The 18,400-nt window shown below is 44.5% G+C and overlaps 1 protein-coding gene across 6 annotated transcripts in view; it reads right to left on the reverse strand.

Annotated features, from left to right (window-relative positions):
• Window positions 1–297: 297 nt before the first annotated feature.
• The window catches only part of LOC147451485 (FkbM family methyltransferase), a 67,068-nt gene continuing 48,965 nt past the window's right edge, over window positions 298–18,400 (reverse strand). For all 6 annotated transcript variants that reach the window (XM_086520379.1, XM_086520374.1, XM_086520377.1 and 3 more), the window contains exon 3: window positions 298–1,052. In XM_086520379.1, the coding sequence (XP_086376505.1) occupies window positions 663–1,052 (390 nt within the window). In that variant the 3' untranslated portion in view covers window positions 298–662. The remainder of the gene's footprint in view (window positions 1,053–18,400) is intronic.

Here is an 18,400-nt window from a genome sequence, read left to right on the forward strand (position 1 = left end):
CTATGTGTTTCGTGTGGCCACTGATCCTTGTCTCTTAAAAGCAAGTGCAACCAAATCAAAAGTAACAAAAAAAGACTCTTTTCAAGCAATTATTGAGGGAGTCATTGAAAGTCCATCATGCGACTAATTCTACACTATGGTCATCTTCTACGAGAATGTCCATAACTCTTCTTCAGTACACCAATACTCTTATGTACATGCTTTTTGAAATTATGGGTCATCCTCTCCTCTTATCACCTGCGCGTATGATTCTGAACGAGTATACTTGCACACACACTCGAGAAATGGGATACAAAATAGAGTGCAAATAGTGTATACTTGGAAAGTTAAGGTGATTGCTACAATATTGGTCTTAGAAATGCACATTTTGGTTGAAGAGTACCAAGTTCACCTTGTGCAAAATATTGCTCCTTGAATCAGCTACTCCAAAATTGCACACTAACAAAGCGACAGTGCTCCAAGGTGACGTTGCAATGTAAAGGAAGGTATGGTTGTTTGTGCAAAGCATGGTAAACATGGTTGAAAGACCACTAGGATACAATGCCCCCAACGGACAGAAATTTTACATGTTGTTCATCTGTAGAAAAAGAGCATGCTTCCAAAATAATACCAATTCTCTTCTTTAAATACCTGGCACTTTGCTTTTGATCTCAAACAGCCCCTCAATTACCCTCCTTCAACAAATCCCCATGCTTTTCTTTGACACAATGTCTATCACCACCATCCTTAATGCAATGATGATAACCATGCTCTTTAAGATACTGCAAGATTTCCTCACTTGTCGAGTTGCTTTCTTTGAGAAGCTTTTCATCTTCTTCATAGATGATGTAAGGAGCTAAGTTGGGTGGCCTTGAGAGCAAGTCGGATGCACCCTTCAAAACATGGTACTCCCAACCTTGCACATCGATCTTCAACAGTAGCACACGGCTCAAGGGTGGTAGAATGGAGTCCAATGTGACTGATTTTATAGTCACGGGTATAATTTCATTATCTTTGAATGCTAGGGTGGCACTGGTGGCTGACACAGCACTGTTATCGAGGCGGCCAACAACCTGCAACAGATAGACCCACAACAAATGCCAGTTGACTCATGTGAAAACTTTGAAAAACGAGCATGTTTTTTAAGATTCATAAAATCGTCAAATGCCCTGGCAACATTTCATTCTAAAACGCGGAATTTTGATAAGAAACGCTTCACCCCACCAGATTATACGAACTGTAATGAGCTCTGACTGTGATCGCATCTGATAGATTCCATTCTTATAGGCGTAGCTCAAGCCTGAACTTGGTTATGTCAACTTCATCTTTCAATTGCTTCTAGCACTTTACTAATGACTATTCACTAGATGTAAAGGTTTATGCAATTTCACCAAACACCAATAGAATCTTTCCAGCAAAGGGAAAACCGAGCAAAACCTACCAAAGGAAATACTAGCAACCAAAAAGATTACATGAAGACCTTTCTGAGTCCTAGTTAATCATGGAAGTGCCTAACAGCCTATTTTCATCATAAATATATGTTTAATCCCATTGTTATGGTTTATCCCTTATGATGCCTCCAAGGTAGAATGCCCGAAGTGGAATGTCGCTAGTCATATATTGATCTGTCCCATAGGCTCCACAGGACATTAACTCTCCTCGTCGGATAGCTCTTTAAGGTCTCTTGGGATAGTTTCCTACGACGTTGAAATTCTGTTCTCTTCTTCTTCTTCTTCTCTTCTCTCTCTCTCCTCTCTCTTCTCTCTCTCTCTCTCACTGATCGACCGAGCGAGTGAGCTGGGGAAATCCAGACGCCCACGACTGCGGAGGACTACACAGCATCGACGGAGGCTTCATCAGAAGATTCAAAGCACTCTGGCCAGGCATGCACGACGCCCGGTCAAACTACTGACCATGGAGGAGATTCATGAGATCCGCCAGCGCCCGATGCTAGATCTCCTGTGATTTAGCTATCCCGGCCAGCTGCCCCTTTTGCTTAGTTCACATCGATCAATCTAGGATCCCATAGTATTTTTTTGTTTTGTTTTGTTATGTTGTTAGTTTGTTACTCTGACTTTGTATCAGATCCACCACATTGTAACTTTCTGGTCTCATAGGTCACTTTTGCCTTTTGAAGACGTTAATATGCGTTGTGCCATTGGTCAGATACGCACATCCTCACATCAGCTCGAGATTGAGACTGGTAGATTCAGAGGGATACCAGCAGACAGCAGGATATGCCGATTATGCCAGAGAGAGCCAGAGACAGAGTTGCACTACATATGTCATTGCACAGTGTTCTATGAGATACGGGGGCGTTTCCACTGCTTATTCAGAGAGGGTTTTGGTCCTCTATCTAGGGTCATGAGTTATGAGGATCAGAGATGTCTTGGACTATATCTACTTGAGTTACACAGGTGTAGAGACACTTTACCGGGGAGAGCTAGAGAGAGGCAGTCCCAGAGACACATTACAGATTTCTTTTCACTAGATATGGGACAGCCAGAGGAGCAGCCACCACTGCAGAGCTCGTCCCACACTCATTCGACCACTACTGGCACTCTCATCGACCGAGCATTGGAGCTACAGAGATACAGACGACCGCGACTGAGGAGAGGAGCTACACAGCATCGACGGAGACTACAACAGAAGATTCGAGCCATACTCTCTCGACATCCAGAGTGCAGATGAGGATGGATCCTCACCATTTCTTCCATCTTTGTTTCACACACTGTTACATCCAGTTTACCGGGTATCTATTGTATTAGCTGCTACACCCACGTAGTTTTAGATTGTAGTAGTAGTAGTAGTATTTTGTTTCACTTCTAGTTCTTTTGTACCCAGACATGGTATTAGATTCACTATTTTGTAACTGATTGGTCTCATAGGTCATTTTGGCCTTTTGAAGACGTTAATATAACATTTCATTTCATTTCATTTCTCTCTCTCTCTCTCTCTCTCTCTCTCTCTCTCTCTCTCTCTCTCTCTCTCTCTCTCTCTCTCTCTCTCTCTCTCTCTCTCTCTCTCTCTCTCTCTCTCTCTGTGTGTGTGTGTGCGTGTGTGTGTGTGTGTGTGTGTGTGTGTGTGTGTGCGTGTGCGCGCGCGCGCGTACAAGAAAAGGGGCTGTATTCTGTGTACATAAGAGACCTCTGGAGATGCACAGTGGCCCATCACCAAAAGGAAGTACAGAGTGGGCTAACAAGGAGTGAACTATATATACATCAAGGTGACCTATATGATGAAAAAGGAACCGCTGTGGGGGTGCATAATGCCATGTGATGTGGCCATTATCTCGACGGAAAAGAACTAACGATCTCGCCCATCTGTGAAGAAAGACGCATCGACGCAGCTCCGCTGCCCTGGAGGAGCCTGCTAACGAATCCCACTGACTGCGAAGAGTATGCAGCAGCTCTATCCAAATGGCTGTCAAAACGGTGGACGTAGGGGAGGACTAAGAGCTAAGAATGTGGGCACAGTGAGCTTTCCACATGGTCCAAAGCGTGATGCTGCATATCGTGGTGAAAACTGTGTCTCGGTGGCAGAAATCCAACTCATGACTTGCATCTGGTATCGTCTGTAAAGTATCATACGTAAAGTCCTTGGTCTATATCCTAATGGAGTAAGCAAGAAGACTGGATCTGTCGGCAAGCCCTGAAAAAAGGTGTGTGACCCAGGAAATTGCAAAAGCCATGCAACTGCCCCCCACATCACAAACCCATCATGGATGCCTACTCTAATCAGCAAACAACAGACTGCCATCCACACTAGCTGCACATAAGGACAAACCCAGAAACAGTGCCGCAAGGACTCGGGCTCTAAAGTACATCTCTGACAAGTCGGATCATGAACAATGACTGCTGACCAAGTGCCTACAGGCAATCCAGCATTTGCTATCATCCACATGAAAAAACATATCCTACGGCTGATCCGGAGGGTCCAAATGTAGGACCAAAACTGTCGCTGGAAAGCTGGGAGGATGTGCTGGTCCTGCCACACCTCTGACTGGCGTGAACGATGAGGTGGATGCTGGGTTCGCAAAAGAAGCCTCCTCCCAAGGGACGCTCTGTACTCAAAGAAGGATAGAGGGCCTTCATCATCGCTCAACAAAGGTCAATGCCACTCTCCAAGATCCCAGTTCAACTGAACAAATGGCTTGCCCTGCCAAATCCTTAGTCTCCAAAGTAGAGCCTCCTCAACAGCGAAAACAGGGTCGACACATTATCTCCTCTGGTAAAAGCCAACCACTCTAACAGGCTGCCAATGAGTCTTTGATCAGGTGAAACCTCACCCTGAAAGTCCAATCTGATGTGATGTCCATGATGGCCAGTGTCGGCAATGCTAAAGACTAGAGACCCCTGTTGTGCAACAATCGGGTCTCCTGAGATGGGATCGAAACACACCCACCATCCTTGATGGGAAGGTAAAGTAGTTTGTCCCTCGATTAAGGCATGCCAATCGGGTGGAATGGCGTCATCAATCTCTCTTATACGGGCAGTAACCCCTCACCGAATCCCATAGGTTGCTCCAATAACTTGTGCCCCAACCAACGAAGCATCTGACCAGCGGCGTAAAGAGCTTGCCGGTCCATCATCCATCTCGCCCAATCAATGTGAGTCCTCTCACATAGCTGACAGCCTTCTACATCTCTCACATATGCATTCCATACAAGTGGCTGCCTCGCTCCCTCCTCGGCAGAAGAAGGCCGGTGTCGGATCAAAGCAAGACGAAAGTCCTTCCAAATCCGTAGCAAGCAACGCATATGCCATAAATGGTGATAAATGGGACGTATCCTGTGAAGATGAATCAGATGGTCGAGCGCCACACACCGACAGCATCTAGAGATCCAAAACGAGGTATGTGACAAAGCATGATGCAGAAACTCTTTCCAAAGTTCTGCCCCTCTAAAAAATCCACGTACTATGAGCTTCACAAGCAGTGCCTTGCTCTACACCTCTGGAACAATAATCCCCAATCCTCCATCCTCTCTGGGCAAAATGACTATGTCCCAATGGACTCGTGGTCGAGTGTCAGTAGAGCCATCCATGCCGCCCCACAAAAAGTTGCGTACAAGGGCCTTAAACGTGCCATGATGCCTTTTGAAGACATTTAATATAACCACTTGAGAGCTTGAAAGAGGCTAGAGCTTGAGAGTTGAGACTTGAGAGGGTAGTTCTTGAGTGTTGACCCTTGATAGCTGGTGTACATTGTGAAGGTAAGGGGTGGGGGGAGGGGCATTTTCTATGGGGGAGACTCCCAAAAAAAAGACAAATGTGAAAACTGCCCTTTCTGGGCCGTCCCAGATTGTTCCAAGCTGTTCCAGGATCACCTGCCAATCTAGAACAGCTAGCCGTTCCGAGACGTTCCTAGCAATGAGCAATGCCTGGAACGCTATTCCGGTGCTCCCCAATTACATTGGTCAAGGTCCACAGTCTCCCTGAAAGGACTCTCTTTTAATAGCATGAAAAATCAGTATGCAGATTCCGAGTTTGGTAAGCAATGGTTGCAGGCTCTTATTGCACAAGGGCCCAGCAACTATCTCATCCATGATGGTCTCTTGTATTTTCGTCATCGTCTGTGTGTTAACTTCTCTTAGGGAAGCCATATTGCACGATGCAAATAATGCACTCACGGGTGGAAACAAAGACATGAATACCACTCTAGAAAATTAGAAAGATTCTTTTATCGGCCTAAAATGCGAAAAGATGTTCTTTAATGTCACACATTGCTCTATTTGTCAAAAAGTTAAAGCCCCTAGGAGTAAGCAGCAAGGTCTTTTGATGCGGCTACCTATTTCCAAAGGCATTTCAATGGATTCTCTAACTAATCTTCCTTATGGTTTCATCACAGTGTCTAACCATTGTTCATCGTTGTTCATTAAGCATCGTTATCCCCTTTTAAGTCTATTGTTTCAGATAGAGATATCAAGTTTACGTCACATTTTTGGCAAGCACTCTTTGAAAATTTTGGCATTACGTTTTTCATCTACATTTCATCCACAATTAGATAGTCAAACTGAGCTTTACAATCAATTAGTCTTTGATGGTTTGAAGTCATATGTGCATGATCGATAGTCTCATTGGGAACAGTGTCTCCCACTAATACAAGCAATTTTAAATGACTCCTACTCCAATGCCATTGGTAGAACTCCGCATGAGACAGCATTTGGTCGTTTGTTCTAGTCTTTGTTGACTAGATTGGTCAACCAATTGCCTAATGCCAATGTTGAGAGACAGTCCTTGGAAGAGGTTACTGAGACTGAAGCTTCGGCTGAGCAAGGCTCACGAATGGTATTCAAGGCAGGCTAACAAGCATCGCCAAGATGCTACTATCAAGGAAGGGAATTGGATATATCTTAGAATCATGAAGAGAAGGCAAGGCTTAAACAAGTAGAAAGAAATGTCCAAAGTTGTCTTTTAGGATGTATGGTCCATTTCCACTCATTGAAAAGATAAACAATGTGTCTATGAAATCATGAAGAGAAGGCAAGGCTTAAACAAGTAGAAAGAAATGTCCAAAGTTGTCTTTTAGGATGTATGGTCCATTTCCACTCATTGAAAAGACAAACAATGTGTCTATGAAACTACAGTTACCTAACTCGTGATCAATGCGCAACATTTCCACGTTTCTTGGTTGAAGTTGTTTCAGAAAAATTCCCCAAAATAGATTCTTGAAGAGGATGAATCCGAGATCGTAGACGAAGTTGGAGTCATGGAGCTAGAGAAGATTTTACTGCATCGCTTTCGGCATGGCTCCAAGAAGCAAGCACAGTAGTACTTTTAGAAGTTCAAGGCTTGAAGAACCCACAAGACAGTGTGGTCGATGAAGATTTCTTTGAAGATTACCCAGAGTTGTTGGCAGAGTACAAGGAAGCCATGCAGCTCGATACCAATACCTCACCTTAAAAAAGAGGAAGTCACGTGCACATCTAACCCTATCTGCATGTGAGCAAGCTCTAATTCCTACATCTAGGGTTTAGGACATCCTAGGAAGTATTATGGCACCTTTGTGAGCCTGTTCACAGCACTCTCTCTCTCTCTCTCTCTCTCTCTCTCTCTCTCTCTCTCTCTCTCTCTCTCTCTCTCTCTCTCTCTCTCTCTCTCTCTCTCTCTCTCTCTCTCTCTCTCTGTGGATAGTTTCCTACGACGTTAAAATACTCTTCTTCTTGTTCTTCTTCTTCTCTCTCTCCACATCTCTCCACATCTCTACCTCTCTCTCTCTCTCTCTACCTCTCCTACGACGTTAAAATACTCTTCTTCTTGTTCTTCTTCTTCTCTCTCTCCACATCTCTCTCTCTCTCTCTCTCTCTCTCTCTCTCTCTCTCTCTCTCTCTCTCTCTCTCTCTCTCTCTCTCTCTCTCTCTCTCTCTTATTCCCTCACTTTATAGAAAGTAAAAGGAACCATTAATCAAGCTAAAGCAATCACTAACACAAGGAAATAAGTAAAAGATTTGTAAAAGAGTAAAACCTAGATCTTCACCATTTCCATTCCATTGCACCTGACATGCTGCTTTGTCTTATGCTGATAGTGATTCAAAGATGGATCCAATTTGTACCCCCAGATAGGTGTATCCGAAGTTGATGGGAAGGAGAGAGTAACTAGGAACCAAGGCATCTGATGCTGGCGATCAAACTCCTCAACATCAAGATTTGGTGTCCAATACTCTAAAACCAACAAGCAGGTCCCAGCCCAAATAGGAGAGCAGCTGAGCAGACGTGCACTCGTCTAAAAGTTGTACCAAAAGATGCCATAGCCCAACATGATAAGCTCCAAAATGTTGGCCTCAAAACCGCCGAGTGTAGACTAAAGCCACTCACGAACCGTAGCACATAAGGGGCCAAGTGCCATCGGGGCCTCGGGCGCCCAACCAACCAAAGTCTGTCCCTGATTTCAGTTCTTCAAGATGCCCCAAATGGTGCCGATTCTCGGCAAGTACAAAGACTGTTTTAGAAAGCTGGCCCAAAGGCAACAGCTGAAAAAACTAAATACGACTAGCCACGTGAACAAAATGTAAGAACTAAAAAGCAAGCGGGAAAAACCTCTCCTAAAGAGAGTAAAAAGTGTCCTGGCAAGGCTAAGTGGAGAGAAGATGACCATTGCCTTTGAAAGATAGGCACTCCCACCGAAAGCTCACTTTGCAATTGTATACCAAAAACCTGAACTACCAAAAAGTCACCAAATGCTGGATCTGCAAAGGCAAATAAGTAGCTTGGTGTCAGGCAAATGCCCGCCAATTGATACCATCTAAAAACAAAGGCTATGGAGAAACATAAGGGAGGGAGAAGTTGATGACAAAGATGATGGAGAAGAAATAGCTGACAGCACCAGCAAGAGGAGGCCACAAGATGACGAGCAAAGCATTACACTGGAGCAAACAAGGAGCTTTCAGCAAATATAGAGACCAACCCACTTGCTAAAGGTGGCTCCCGAAATCCGAAATGGGGAGGGAACTCCAAGAAGACAATGCAAGTGACTCTAGTGACGACCATGTGAAATCCCAGTATAGAATCCTGACAAAGGAGCCAAGCAGCAAGCCAACATCCCAACAACCCAAACAAACAAAAATAAGGACCCAAAGAGAAATTAAGCCAAGAGAAAGGAAAAGTAAAGAAAAGAAGAACGAAAGAGAACTAAAAAAACAAGACGAAACCCAAAAAGCAAAGCGAAAATCGTACTCTAATGACAAACTTTGTCCACTCCCCCCCACACACACAACCAAAAGCAAGTCTTATGGGTATGAAGAGGTGCAATTGTCAGGTGCAGCGGAAGGATTTAGCTCGGATCTAGTACTCCGCACAAACACAAGGTTACTTTACTTCACTTGAAAGAACTGAATTGAACTGAATGAAAGAGAGAGATGCAAAGAGAAAGAAAAGAGACGACACCGCATGTCGGGTCCCAACCACCCTCAAGGGCCCCCTTGCTTTGTTGCCAGAGCAAGTATTTGCTTTATTTCTTGCACAATATACCTAGATGAATCCAAGATAAGCCCAGATTCACCTATGAAGGAATGTACAAGGTATAGACCCGTGGTAATCACCCACAAGACAATATAACCATCAGCTCCATCACGGCATAGTATTTCTTGCACAATGTTGATGCAATGATGCTAAATGCTAAGATGCTGAGATGCTAATGGGTACTTGATGCAGATGCTTGGTACTACTGAGATACTAAAGGGTACTACGGGTACTCGGTGCTTGGTACTGCAGGTACTGCTAGGTACTCGAGGTGCTAAGGGGTGCTGCTAGAGATACTTGATACTACGATGATGATGACGACGACGACGACAAGGAGGAGGCTGTGGGCTGATCTGCTACCGCCGGGACGGCGATGGGCTGAAAACTGAAATCGTTGAAGAGGCTATGTGCTGAAAACTGAAAACATAGAGGGTACTACGATGAAGACGATGACGACGACGACGACGAGGAGGTGTGCGCTCACAAGGGTGCCATGCTAGGTCCTAAGCTAAGACAAACGCTAGACTATAGCAGAAGCTTGTCTACGTGGCGCAAGTGCAATGTGCACGTGACATCCCCCCTGTTAAAGGTGAGGCACAACTGCCGGACTTCTACTTGTACTTTTGATGCTAATGCTTCTGATGCTTGTAGATGCATAAACCAATGGAAACTTATAACAGGCTTGGACCTCCAAGCAAGAAATCAATAGCAACACACGAACAAAAACTTTAAAATCATTGAAATTTAAGAGAGAGAGAGAGAGAGAGAGAGAGAGAGAGAGAAAGAGAGAGAGAGAGAGAGAGAGAGAGTCGACACGGCCCTGCGTAGTTCCGTGCCCATAAGTATTGGTTGTAACAGACTTGGACACTCCAAGTCGAGAATCTACCGCGACACCACAAATAATCACTTCAAAACAGTTCACAGTTCACAATTGATTCGACACTCGCCCAGCGGAGTTCCGTGCCTAGAGATATTGGCCCCAAAGACTGACGCCCCTTTCAGTATTTCTTTTTGTATTAATCAGCAACTCAAAGTACAAGTAGGTCGCCGGGACTCACTCTCAGACTCTGCGTCCAAATGCTCTAAGAAGTGAGAACCCAGAGACTAATTTAAAGAGTTTACAAGGGGTGCTCAAAGCAGAGCCCCAAAAGCTGAAAATCAAAAGCTTTTAAAATAAAGCAAAAGCTATCTCTCACAAGCTCTCTTGAGCCCAAGCAAAAACAAAGGAGCTCTCTCTCTCTCTCTCTCTCTCTCTCTCTCTCTCTCTCTCTCTCTCTCTCTCTCTCCTTGCGTAAATAAAGCAACAAAAGCAATGTCCAAAAGCTACCGCAAATTGCGCCGGAAATCACAGGCGTCCGTACAACTACCACGTGTCAACATTCCATGAATTGCGCCGCAAATTCCGCGTGCTGTCCGTACGGTGCAGCGATGTCAGCAATCTGCATTTTTGGGAGTCCATAGCCACGGTGTGTGTGTGTGTGTGTGTGTGTGTGTGTGTTAGGGTTATGCCACGTCACACTTTGTGATACCCCCCTCTTGAACGCATTGTAATCGCTTTCGATTACACCTGCAAAACAAACAGAAGCCATAAACTATCTTAGCAGACACTGGCTGTTAGTACTGACGCACTAGGAACACACATCTAGCACACGTACCAATCGACAGTCACATCACACGACATCACAAAACATCACTAGACATCATAGGACATCACATGACAAATCACATTCTACATTCAATCGGATCTCAAACCATGATTTATCAGCAATGCAATTAGCAATCGCATCTAGATCCACTCAGGACCTCATAGATGCCCGATTGACTAATCCCCATTGATCTATCGAGATCATTCAGACCAAAATGCTGCAGTCATTTCTTCTATCTGTTCCTGCACTTAAACAAGTCAAGAACAAATCAGTTTCATATTTTCCGGAATTTCATTTCATGAAGTCATACAGCAGAATATTGTCAGCTCTCAGTATCCCTGAAAAGGAGCGGAGTAACTCTCCTCTTGTGCAAACCCACTCCACCATATCTCCGGCCACGCTGAATTCGAGGTCCCATTTGGAGTAGACTATGCTTAACCAAAAGCTTCAAGGTAAAGTTTCACAATCTGAGGAGTATCTGCTAGGTCCTCCTCCTCCATCCACTTCGCATCCAATGCAGGATAGTTCTTGAATTTAACCAAGAACTGCCTTCTTACTTTACCCTTATTCTTTCTGTCCTTATGTACCAAAATCTGTTCAGGAACAAGGATCTCCTCGTTTTCTTCCACTTCGGGTTGCTCATCAGGCTCCCCATCTTCGTGCACATCACCTTTAAAAGGTTTCAAGAGACTCACATGAAATGCATTGTGAATCCTCCCAGTGTCGGAAGGAGACATCATTGATCTTTTTGGAGATATGGAAAGGTTCGTAGTATCGCATACTAAGCTTTGGAAAAAGCCTCTCCTTTCCCTTCTTCTTTCTTAGGCGTGCCTGCTCAAAACGTAAGAGCACCCAATCATCCTCCTTGAATTTCAAATCACGACGATGGCGATCTGCTACCTTTTTCTGTCTTTCCTGAGATTTCTGCAAAGCCTCGCAGACCTTGGCAAAAGCCGTGTCTAAGCCGCGCGTGTACTCATCGGCTTCAAAAATCTTATCTTTCGTGCTTAGGAAGGGTGGAACCTTCGCAGCACCTTCAATAATCTCAAATGGCGCCTTCCCCGTCGAAGAGTGTATCGTGTTATTGTAGGCAAATTCCACCAAAGGTAGATACTTTTCCCATAGAGTCTTCTGATCCGAGATGTAAGACTTCAATAAATCTAAAACCACTAAATTGGCAACCTCAGCTTGCCCGTTAGTCTGCGGGTGGAAAGATGACGAGAACTGCAACCGCGTGCCAATGTTCTCCCAAATTGCCTTCCAAAACAAACTCATAAATTTAGGTCCCTGTCGGAGACAATCGTCTCGGGCATGCCATGTAATCTAAAAATCTGGGCCACAAACAATCTCGCTAAAGTGATCTAGCTTCATTGTTTTCTTCACTGGAATGCAATTGGCCTGCTTGCTAAATCTGTCAATAACGGTCCAAATACCAGCGTGACCACTCTGTGTTCTCGGGAGATCAAAAATGAAATCCATTGCAATACTTTCCCAGGGGCAAGTGGGTATGGGCAAAGACTGTAACAATCCTTGTGCTTTATGCCTGTCAAACTTGACCTTCTGGCATACCAAGCAATTGCGCACACACTCGTCCACATCCTTCTTGAGTCTCGGCCAAAAGAAGTATCTCTCTACCCCTTTCAAGGGGTGGTAGCAATGCCACTGTGACCCATAAAAGGCGGACAGTGGCATTCGGTCATAACCTTTTCCCTCAACGGCTGTGTGACGCACAACATGTTTTTCCTCATCAAGTAGCCATCCTGAATGGAATATCCCGCTATTGTCTCCCCATCCCGTATCTGTATGAAAATGTCTGCAAAATCTGTATCTGTGGCATACTGATTGACTATATCCTCGAAGCTCCTATGATGTATCGCAGAAATAGCCAGAACGAACGGCTTTCGAGACAAAGCATCTGCCACCAAATTCTTCTATCCGTGTACATGGACAATTTGGAAGTGAAACTGTGACAAGATGTTCGCCCACCGCATCTGCTTTTCCGACAGCTGCTTCTGTGACAAGAAGTAGCGTAAACTCTGATGGTCTGTAAAGACAGTAAAATCCGCTCCGAGTAGGTAATGTCGCCACTGAGTAAGAGCATGGATAACCGCCAAAAACTCTTTCTCATAGACGTGTGTTGCCATCTCCGGCCTTGAGAACAATCGGCTCTCATAAGCAATGACATGGCCTTCTTGCATTAAGACTGCACCCAGACTACGACCACAAGCATCACAATATACTTCAAATGACTTCTGCAAATCCGGCAAAGTCAAAACTGGTCCCGTAGTCAATTTCTCTTTCAAAGTCTGAAAGGCAGTCACCTCTGCAACTTTCGAATGAACCGCCTGTAGTACGAACACAATCCGAGGAAGCTTCTAACTTCATGGACATTCTTCAAATCGGGCCAATCACGGATAGTCTCTATCTTGGTCGGATCCATCTGCACTCCCTCTGCTGAGACAATGTGTCCCAAAAAGTGTATCTCTGGTAGGAAAAATTCACTTTTCTTTGCATTAATCACCAACTTGTGATCTCGTAATGCCTAAAAGACTTGAAGCACATGTACTCTATGTTATGCCTCATCCTTGGAGAAAACAATGATGTCGTCAAAGAAAGTGTCAACAAATAGTCTGTACTCTCGAAAAATCCTGACCATCATCCGGTTAAATGTCGCAGAAGCATTGGTTAAGCCAAAAGGCATCACCAAAAACTCAAATAACCCAAAAGTCGTCCGAAAGGTTGTCTTGTAGACGTCTCCCGACGCGATTCGAATCTAATGATATCCACTTTTTAAGTCCATCCTGCTAAAGCACGAGGATCCCTGAAGTCGGTCAAGTATATCATTGATTCTAGCAATCGGAAATCTGTTCTTGATGGTGATTTTGTTGAGAGCTCTATAATCGATGCATATTCTCCAAGATCCGTCTTTCTTCAAAACCAACAACACAGGAGAGCAGTACGGTGAAGTACTAGGCTGGACAAGACCCTTTTCCAAGAGGTCTTTCACTTGGTTCATAATCTCTTCGTTCTGGGCTCGGCTCACACGGTAAGGTGGCCGGTTCGGTGGTGTGCTTCCAGGTATCAGATCAATGGTATGATCTTCAAGACGAGCGGGTGGTAACTCGCCTGGCAAGCCCTCTGAGAAGCAATCGGCATGAGTGTGGAGAAAATCTTGGCGTTCTTTATCAAGTTCAAACATATTTGTACTATCCTCATCACTCAACTCTTTCAAAAAGATCGAGTAAACAAACAAACTGGATTTCATTAATTTAGAAATGGCCGAAGCCGATACAATAGGATCAGACTCGCCCTTAAGTTTTATATCGAGTACAATGGTTCTACCCTTCTCTGTGGTCAATGTCGCTTTCCTCGCCCAATAGTCGACCACGGCGTAGTTCTTGTGATTCCAGGGAATTCCCAAGAGGACATCACAACCTTCCAAAGGCATTATGTAGAAGTCCTCATGCCCCAAATACCCCTGACAATGCAACCGAAGTTTGCCAATGACAGGTGTAATGGCTACGTCCCTGTCGGGTGCTGCTAGAACTGCCTCTGCAAGTGGTCCCATCCGATCGGGAGTGATCTCAAGACGAGCCGCCAATTCCGGTGAAATGAAGTTGACCTTGGCTCCTTTATCAAAGAAGATCAGGGCTTCTTGGTCTTTTACTTCGCCCCAAGCTCGACAAAGTTCTGTACTCTTGTTCATCGTGTTGGGATCAATACCCACGCAATCTGATACCAGTTCTGTTTTCATCTTGCCTTTTCTTCCACGATCCTCAGCTACTCTCGAACTCTCAAGCCTCTCCTCGTCCTTGTCGTTCTGTTCTTTTTGTGCCTGTTTAGGGCACTTCGCGGAAATATACCCAGTTTCCACATCCAAAGCACTTCCCCTCCTTTATGTAGTGAGCCCGCTCTTGAGGAGTATTTTTGGGTCGTGCATCCTTTTCATTCTGTTCTGGGTTGCTCTTTCTCTTTCTACTTTCAATTTTCGAAGTCTGTTCGGCTCTTTGCGTCATGATCTCATCTGTGGGGTAGGTCAGACTGCCATAGTGAATGGCAAAACCCCGTTTCGCATGACCCATCAAATCCTGAATGGAAGCTGACTTTTGTTCTAAGCAGTGATCTCGGATCTAGGAAGACCCAAGGTAAACCGCTCAATCTATTCCTTGAACGAGATCTTCTTAAATGAAGAGGCGAGTAGAAAAGAGCTCCAGAATCTCTCGCAATAAGCGTCCACTGTATCCTTCTTGGTCATCCAAAGATGGTTCCAAGCAGTTCGTATGTCGCGTTCATACTCTCGAGTCAACCATGAAGAAATAAAAAGCCTTTTGAATTTCAGCCATTTAACTAGCACTGTCTTGTTTAATAGAAGCGTGGACCACCAAGTTCGAGCATTCCCCTTAAAGTAAGAGGCAACCCTTCGAATCTTAGAGTGCTCTGAGTAACGCCCCCCAGACAAAGCTATGTCAAACTGTTGTATGAAAGACAAAGCCTTCGAAGCATCTCTATAACCAGAAAAAATGTCAAATTTAATTGATTGTCCACCTTCCTTAAACTCTCAGACTTTCTTGCTTTTATCTTCCAGAAAGTCATACTGATTGGCTTTATAAAAATCTTCTTCTTTGCATAAAAACTGCTGTGTCAGAATCCAAACTATCTGAAGATGAGTCCTCTATAGAACTTTCAACCACGGGGCGAGATTTAGGCTTCTTTGCCTTTTTCTTGCCCTTTCCGAAGCGTTGCTTTTAGCTTCGCTTTTTGCCTTTTCTGTCTTCTTCGCTCGAGTCAGATGACTAGAAGAACTGTCAGAAGAAGAAGAAGAATTGGGTACTCCTTTAAACCGAACACGCTTCTTCTGCTTTCTTGCCTTTTCAAATGTAGACTGACCACCCAAATAACCCGGGAAGTCCGTGCCTTTCTTCTGCTTTTTGTCGTGCTTTTTAGCTTTGTTCTGCGCGTCAAAAAGCTGAGCAATTCGTACATCAACCACCTCTTCTAATTCTTGCTCTGTGTACATCCTGGGAGTAGGAGGTTTCTTGAGAGCCGATTTGAGGGGTGGCTCTGTGGTCTGCCGCCACTGTTAGTGCACCTCATCGAAAGAAGTCTCGCTCATAAATTTTGCAAATTTTGGTCCTTCAAAAAATTGAGCATCATCTTTGTTGCATCGCCGATCAAGCGTCGACGCTCCATCTCTTCGAGCTCCGCCTGAGTAGGCCGAGGCGGGCCATACTCCTCGCGTGAATCTTTGTTGTGATCTCTTCCCACATCGCCGGATGCAGAGGAAGTCGACTAAACTTTGCCTGAAGCCATAGGTGCCGCGTAAAAAAGATCGGATTTCCCGCAAGAGAGAAATCGATCGTGCTCTGATACCACTGTAACAGACTTGGGACACTCCAAGTCGACAATCTACCGCTACACCACAAATAATCACTTCAAAATAGTTCACAGTTCACAATTGATTCGACACTAGACCGGCGGAGTTCCGAGCCTAGAGATATTGGCCCCAAAGACTGGCGCCCCTTTCGGTATTTCTTTTTGTCTTAATCTGCAACTCAAAGTACAAGTAAGTCGTCGGGACTCACTCTCAGACTCTGCGTCCAGATGCTCTAAGAAGTGAGAGCCCAAAGACTAATTTAAAGAGTTTACAAGGGGTGCTAAAAGCAGAACCCCAAAAGCTGAAAATCAAAAGCTTTTAAAATAAAGCAAAAGCTGTCTCTCACAAGCTCTCTTGAGCCCGAGCAAAAACAAAGGAGCTCTCTCTCTATCTCTATCTCCTTGCGTAAATAAAGCAGCAAAAGCAATGTCCAAAAGCTACCGCAAATTGCGCCGGAAATCACAGGCGTCCGTACAACTGTTGTCATGGATGCTTGAGAGTCATCGCCTACATCATCACTAGAAGGCTCTAGAAGAATTTAGAAGGATCTAGAAGATTCTAGAAGTTTCTAGAAACATGGAGAAGATTCCGGAAAAATCTACAAGTTTCTGGAAAGCTCTAAAGTTGAAGAAGGTTCTAGAAGAACTAGAAAGATCAAGAAGTTTCTAGAAGCTAGGAGAAGATTCCGGAAGAATCTAGAAGTTTCTGGAAGCTCTAGAAAGTTGAAGAAGGATCCAGAAGGTTCTAGAAGAACTAGAAGGATCAAGAAGGTTCTAACCTCCTCAAGAAGAACCTAGAAAGTCCTAACCTCCTCAAGTAACCTCCTCAAGCACTAGTATAAATAGGGGTCTTGGGCCACAAGACCCTCAGTCTTGCCAACACCAATTGTGAGCCTCCTATGAGGAAATCCCTCTTCTAGTTCTTGTCTTATGTTCAAGTCTTGTCCTTGCAATCAAGCCTTGTCTTGTACTCAAGTCATGTAATCCAAGTCTTGTATCTAGCTCTCTTAATAAAGTATTAAGTCTTGTAATCAATATTAAGCTTATCATCAAATCCAAGTTCTTGTACATTGTGAGCGCCTCCTCTTGCTCTCTTCTAGCTCTATACACGCTCATAACAGTTTGGCAAGACTACCATCTCTTAATCTTCTCAAGCCATCATGGAGCCGACGATGGAAGGTGTCATCAACGCATTGCAAAGCATCCAAGCTCAGTTACAAGAACTTCGCTACAGTAACGCTCAACTTCAAGCAGGACAACCCCTAATCTTGGGACCGGCGTTGCAAAATCTTCAATGTCAAATTCAAGAGCTTCAAGAGACAAGCACACATCGAGCACAAGCTGCAAGATCTAGCTATTCTCAACAACATAAGGAGCCAAAGGTCAGCATGCCTGAAAAATTTGATGGGACTAGATCAAAGTTTAGAGGTTTTCTCCAACAAGTGCACCTCTTCATTCGAATGCAACGAGAGCGTTATCCAGATGATGCCTCTCAAGTAGGCCTTATTAAGACCCTCCTCTCGGGTACGGCTCTCTCTTGGTTTGCTCCCTTACTTGAAAAAGAATCTCCTGTTCTTCATGACTTTGAAGTTTTTGTGCGGGTGTTCTCTGCAACCTTTGGGGATACTGATAGAGCAAGGGTTGCTGAAACCAAACTTAGAAATCTCCGCCAAGGATCGAGACCTGCATCCGTCTATGCATCCGAATTTCCAAAGCTCACTTGTGATCTGACTTGGCATGAGGAATATTTCATTAGCCAATTTCGGTGGGGATTAAAGGATGACGTAAAAGATCTTTTATTGACTATACCAAAGGTTCACACACTAAGCGAGTTCATCTCTCAAGCAATAGAATGTGATAATCGACTATTTGAGAGGAGACAAGAGAGGCGTCTTGGGGCACCATTGCGACCCCAAACAGAAGTGACACATAATGGCTACACACCTCAACAGGGCCATGAATCAAGCATTGAGCCTATGCAAATTGATTCAGCACAATTTCAACCTCTCTCAACCCAGGAGAAGCAAAGGCAACGCATTAATGGCTTATGTATGTATTGTGGAGAGCAGGGGCACATGGCTCAACAGTGTCCAAGGAAGATAAGGATGAAGGTTCATAGTGCAATGGCCTCAACGTGTTCGAAAAACATGGACGTCCAACCCCAATAGAGACCGACCGGTTGGACAAAAGACAAGCAAAAAAAGATCTCTTTCTTTCCACTGATTCCACTTCAAGTTTTATGCTACAAGTCAAGATCCATATGCCGGGTAGGCACAAGGATTATGAAGCATTACTAGATTCAGGCGCAACGGCGTGCTTCATGGACAAAGAATTTGCAAAAGAACAAGGCATACCACTTGTGGAGAAATCTAATCCAGCAACTGTAGAAGTCATTGATGGTCGTCCCCTCGCTTCAAGGGATGTCAGGTATGAAACTCGCCCCAT

Source organism: Adiantum capillus-veneris, chromosome 9 (assembly GCF_014529385.1).
Source record: "Adiantum capillus-veneris isolate H3 chromosome 9, ASM1452938v2, whole genome shotgun sequence".
Taxonomy (NCBI): domain Eukaryota; kingdom Viridiplantae; phylum Streptophyta; class Polypodiopsida; order Polypodiales; family Pteridaceae; genus Adiantum; species Adiantum capillus-veneris.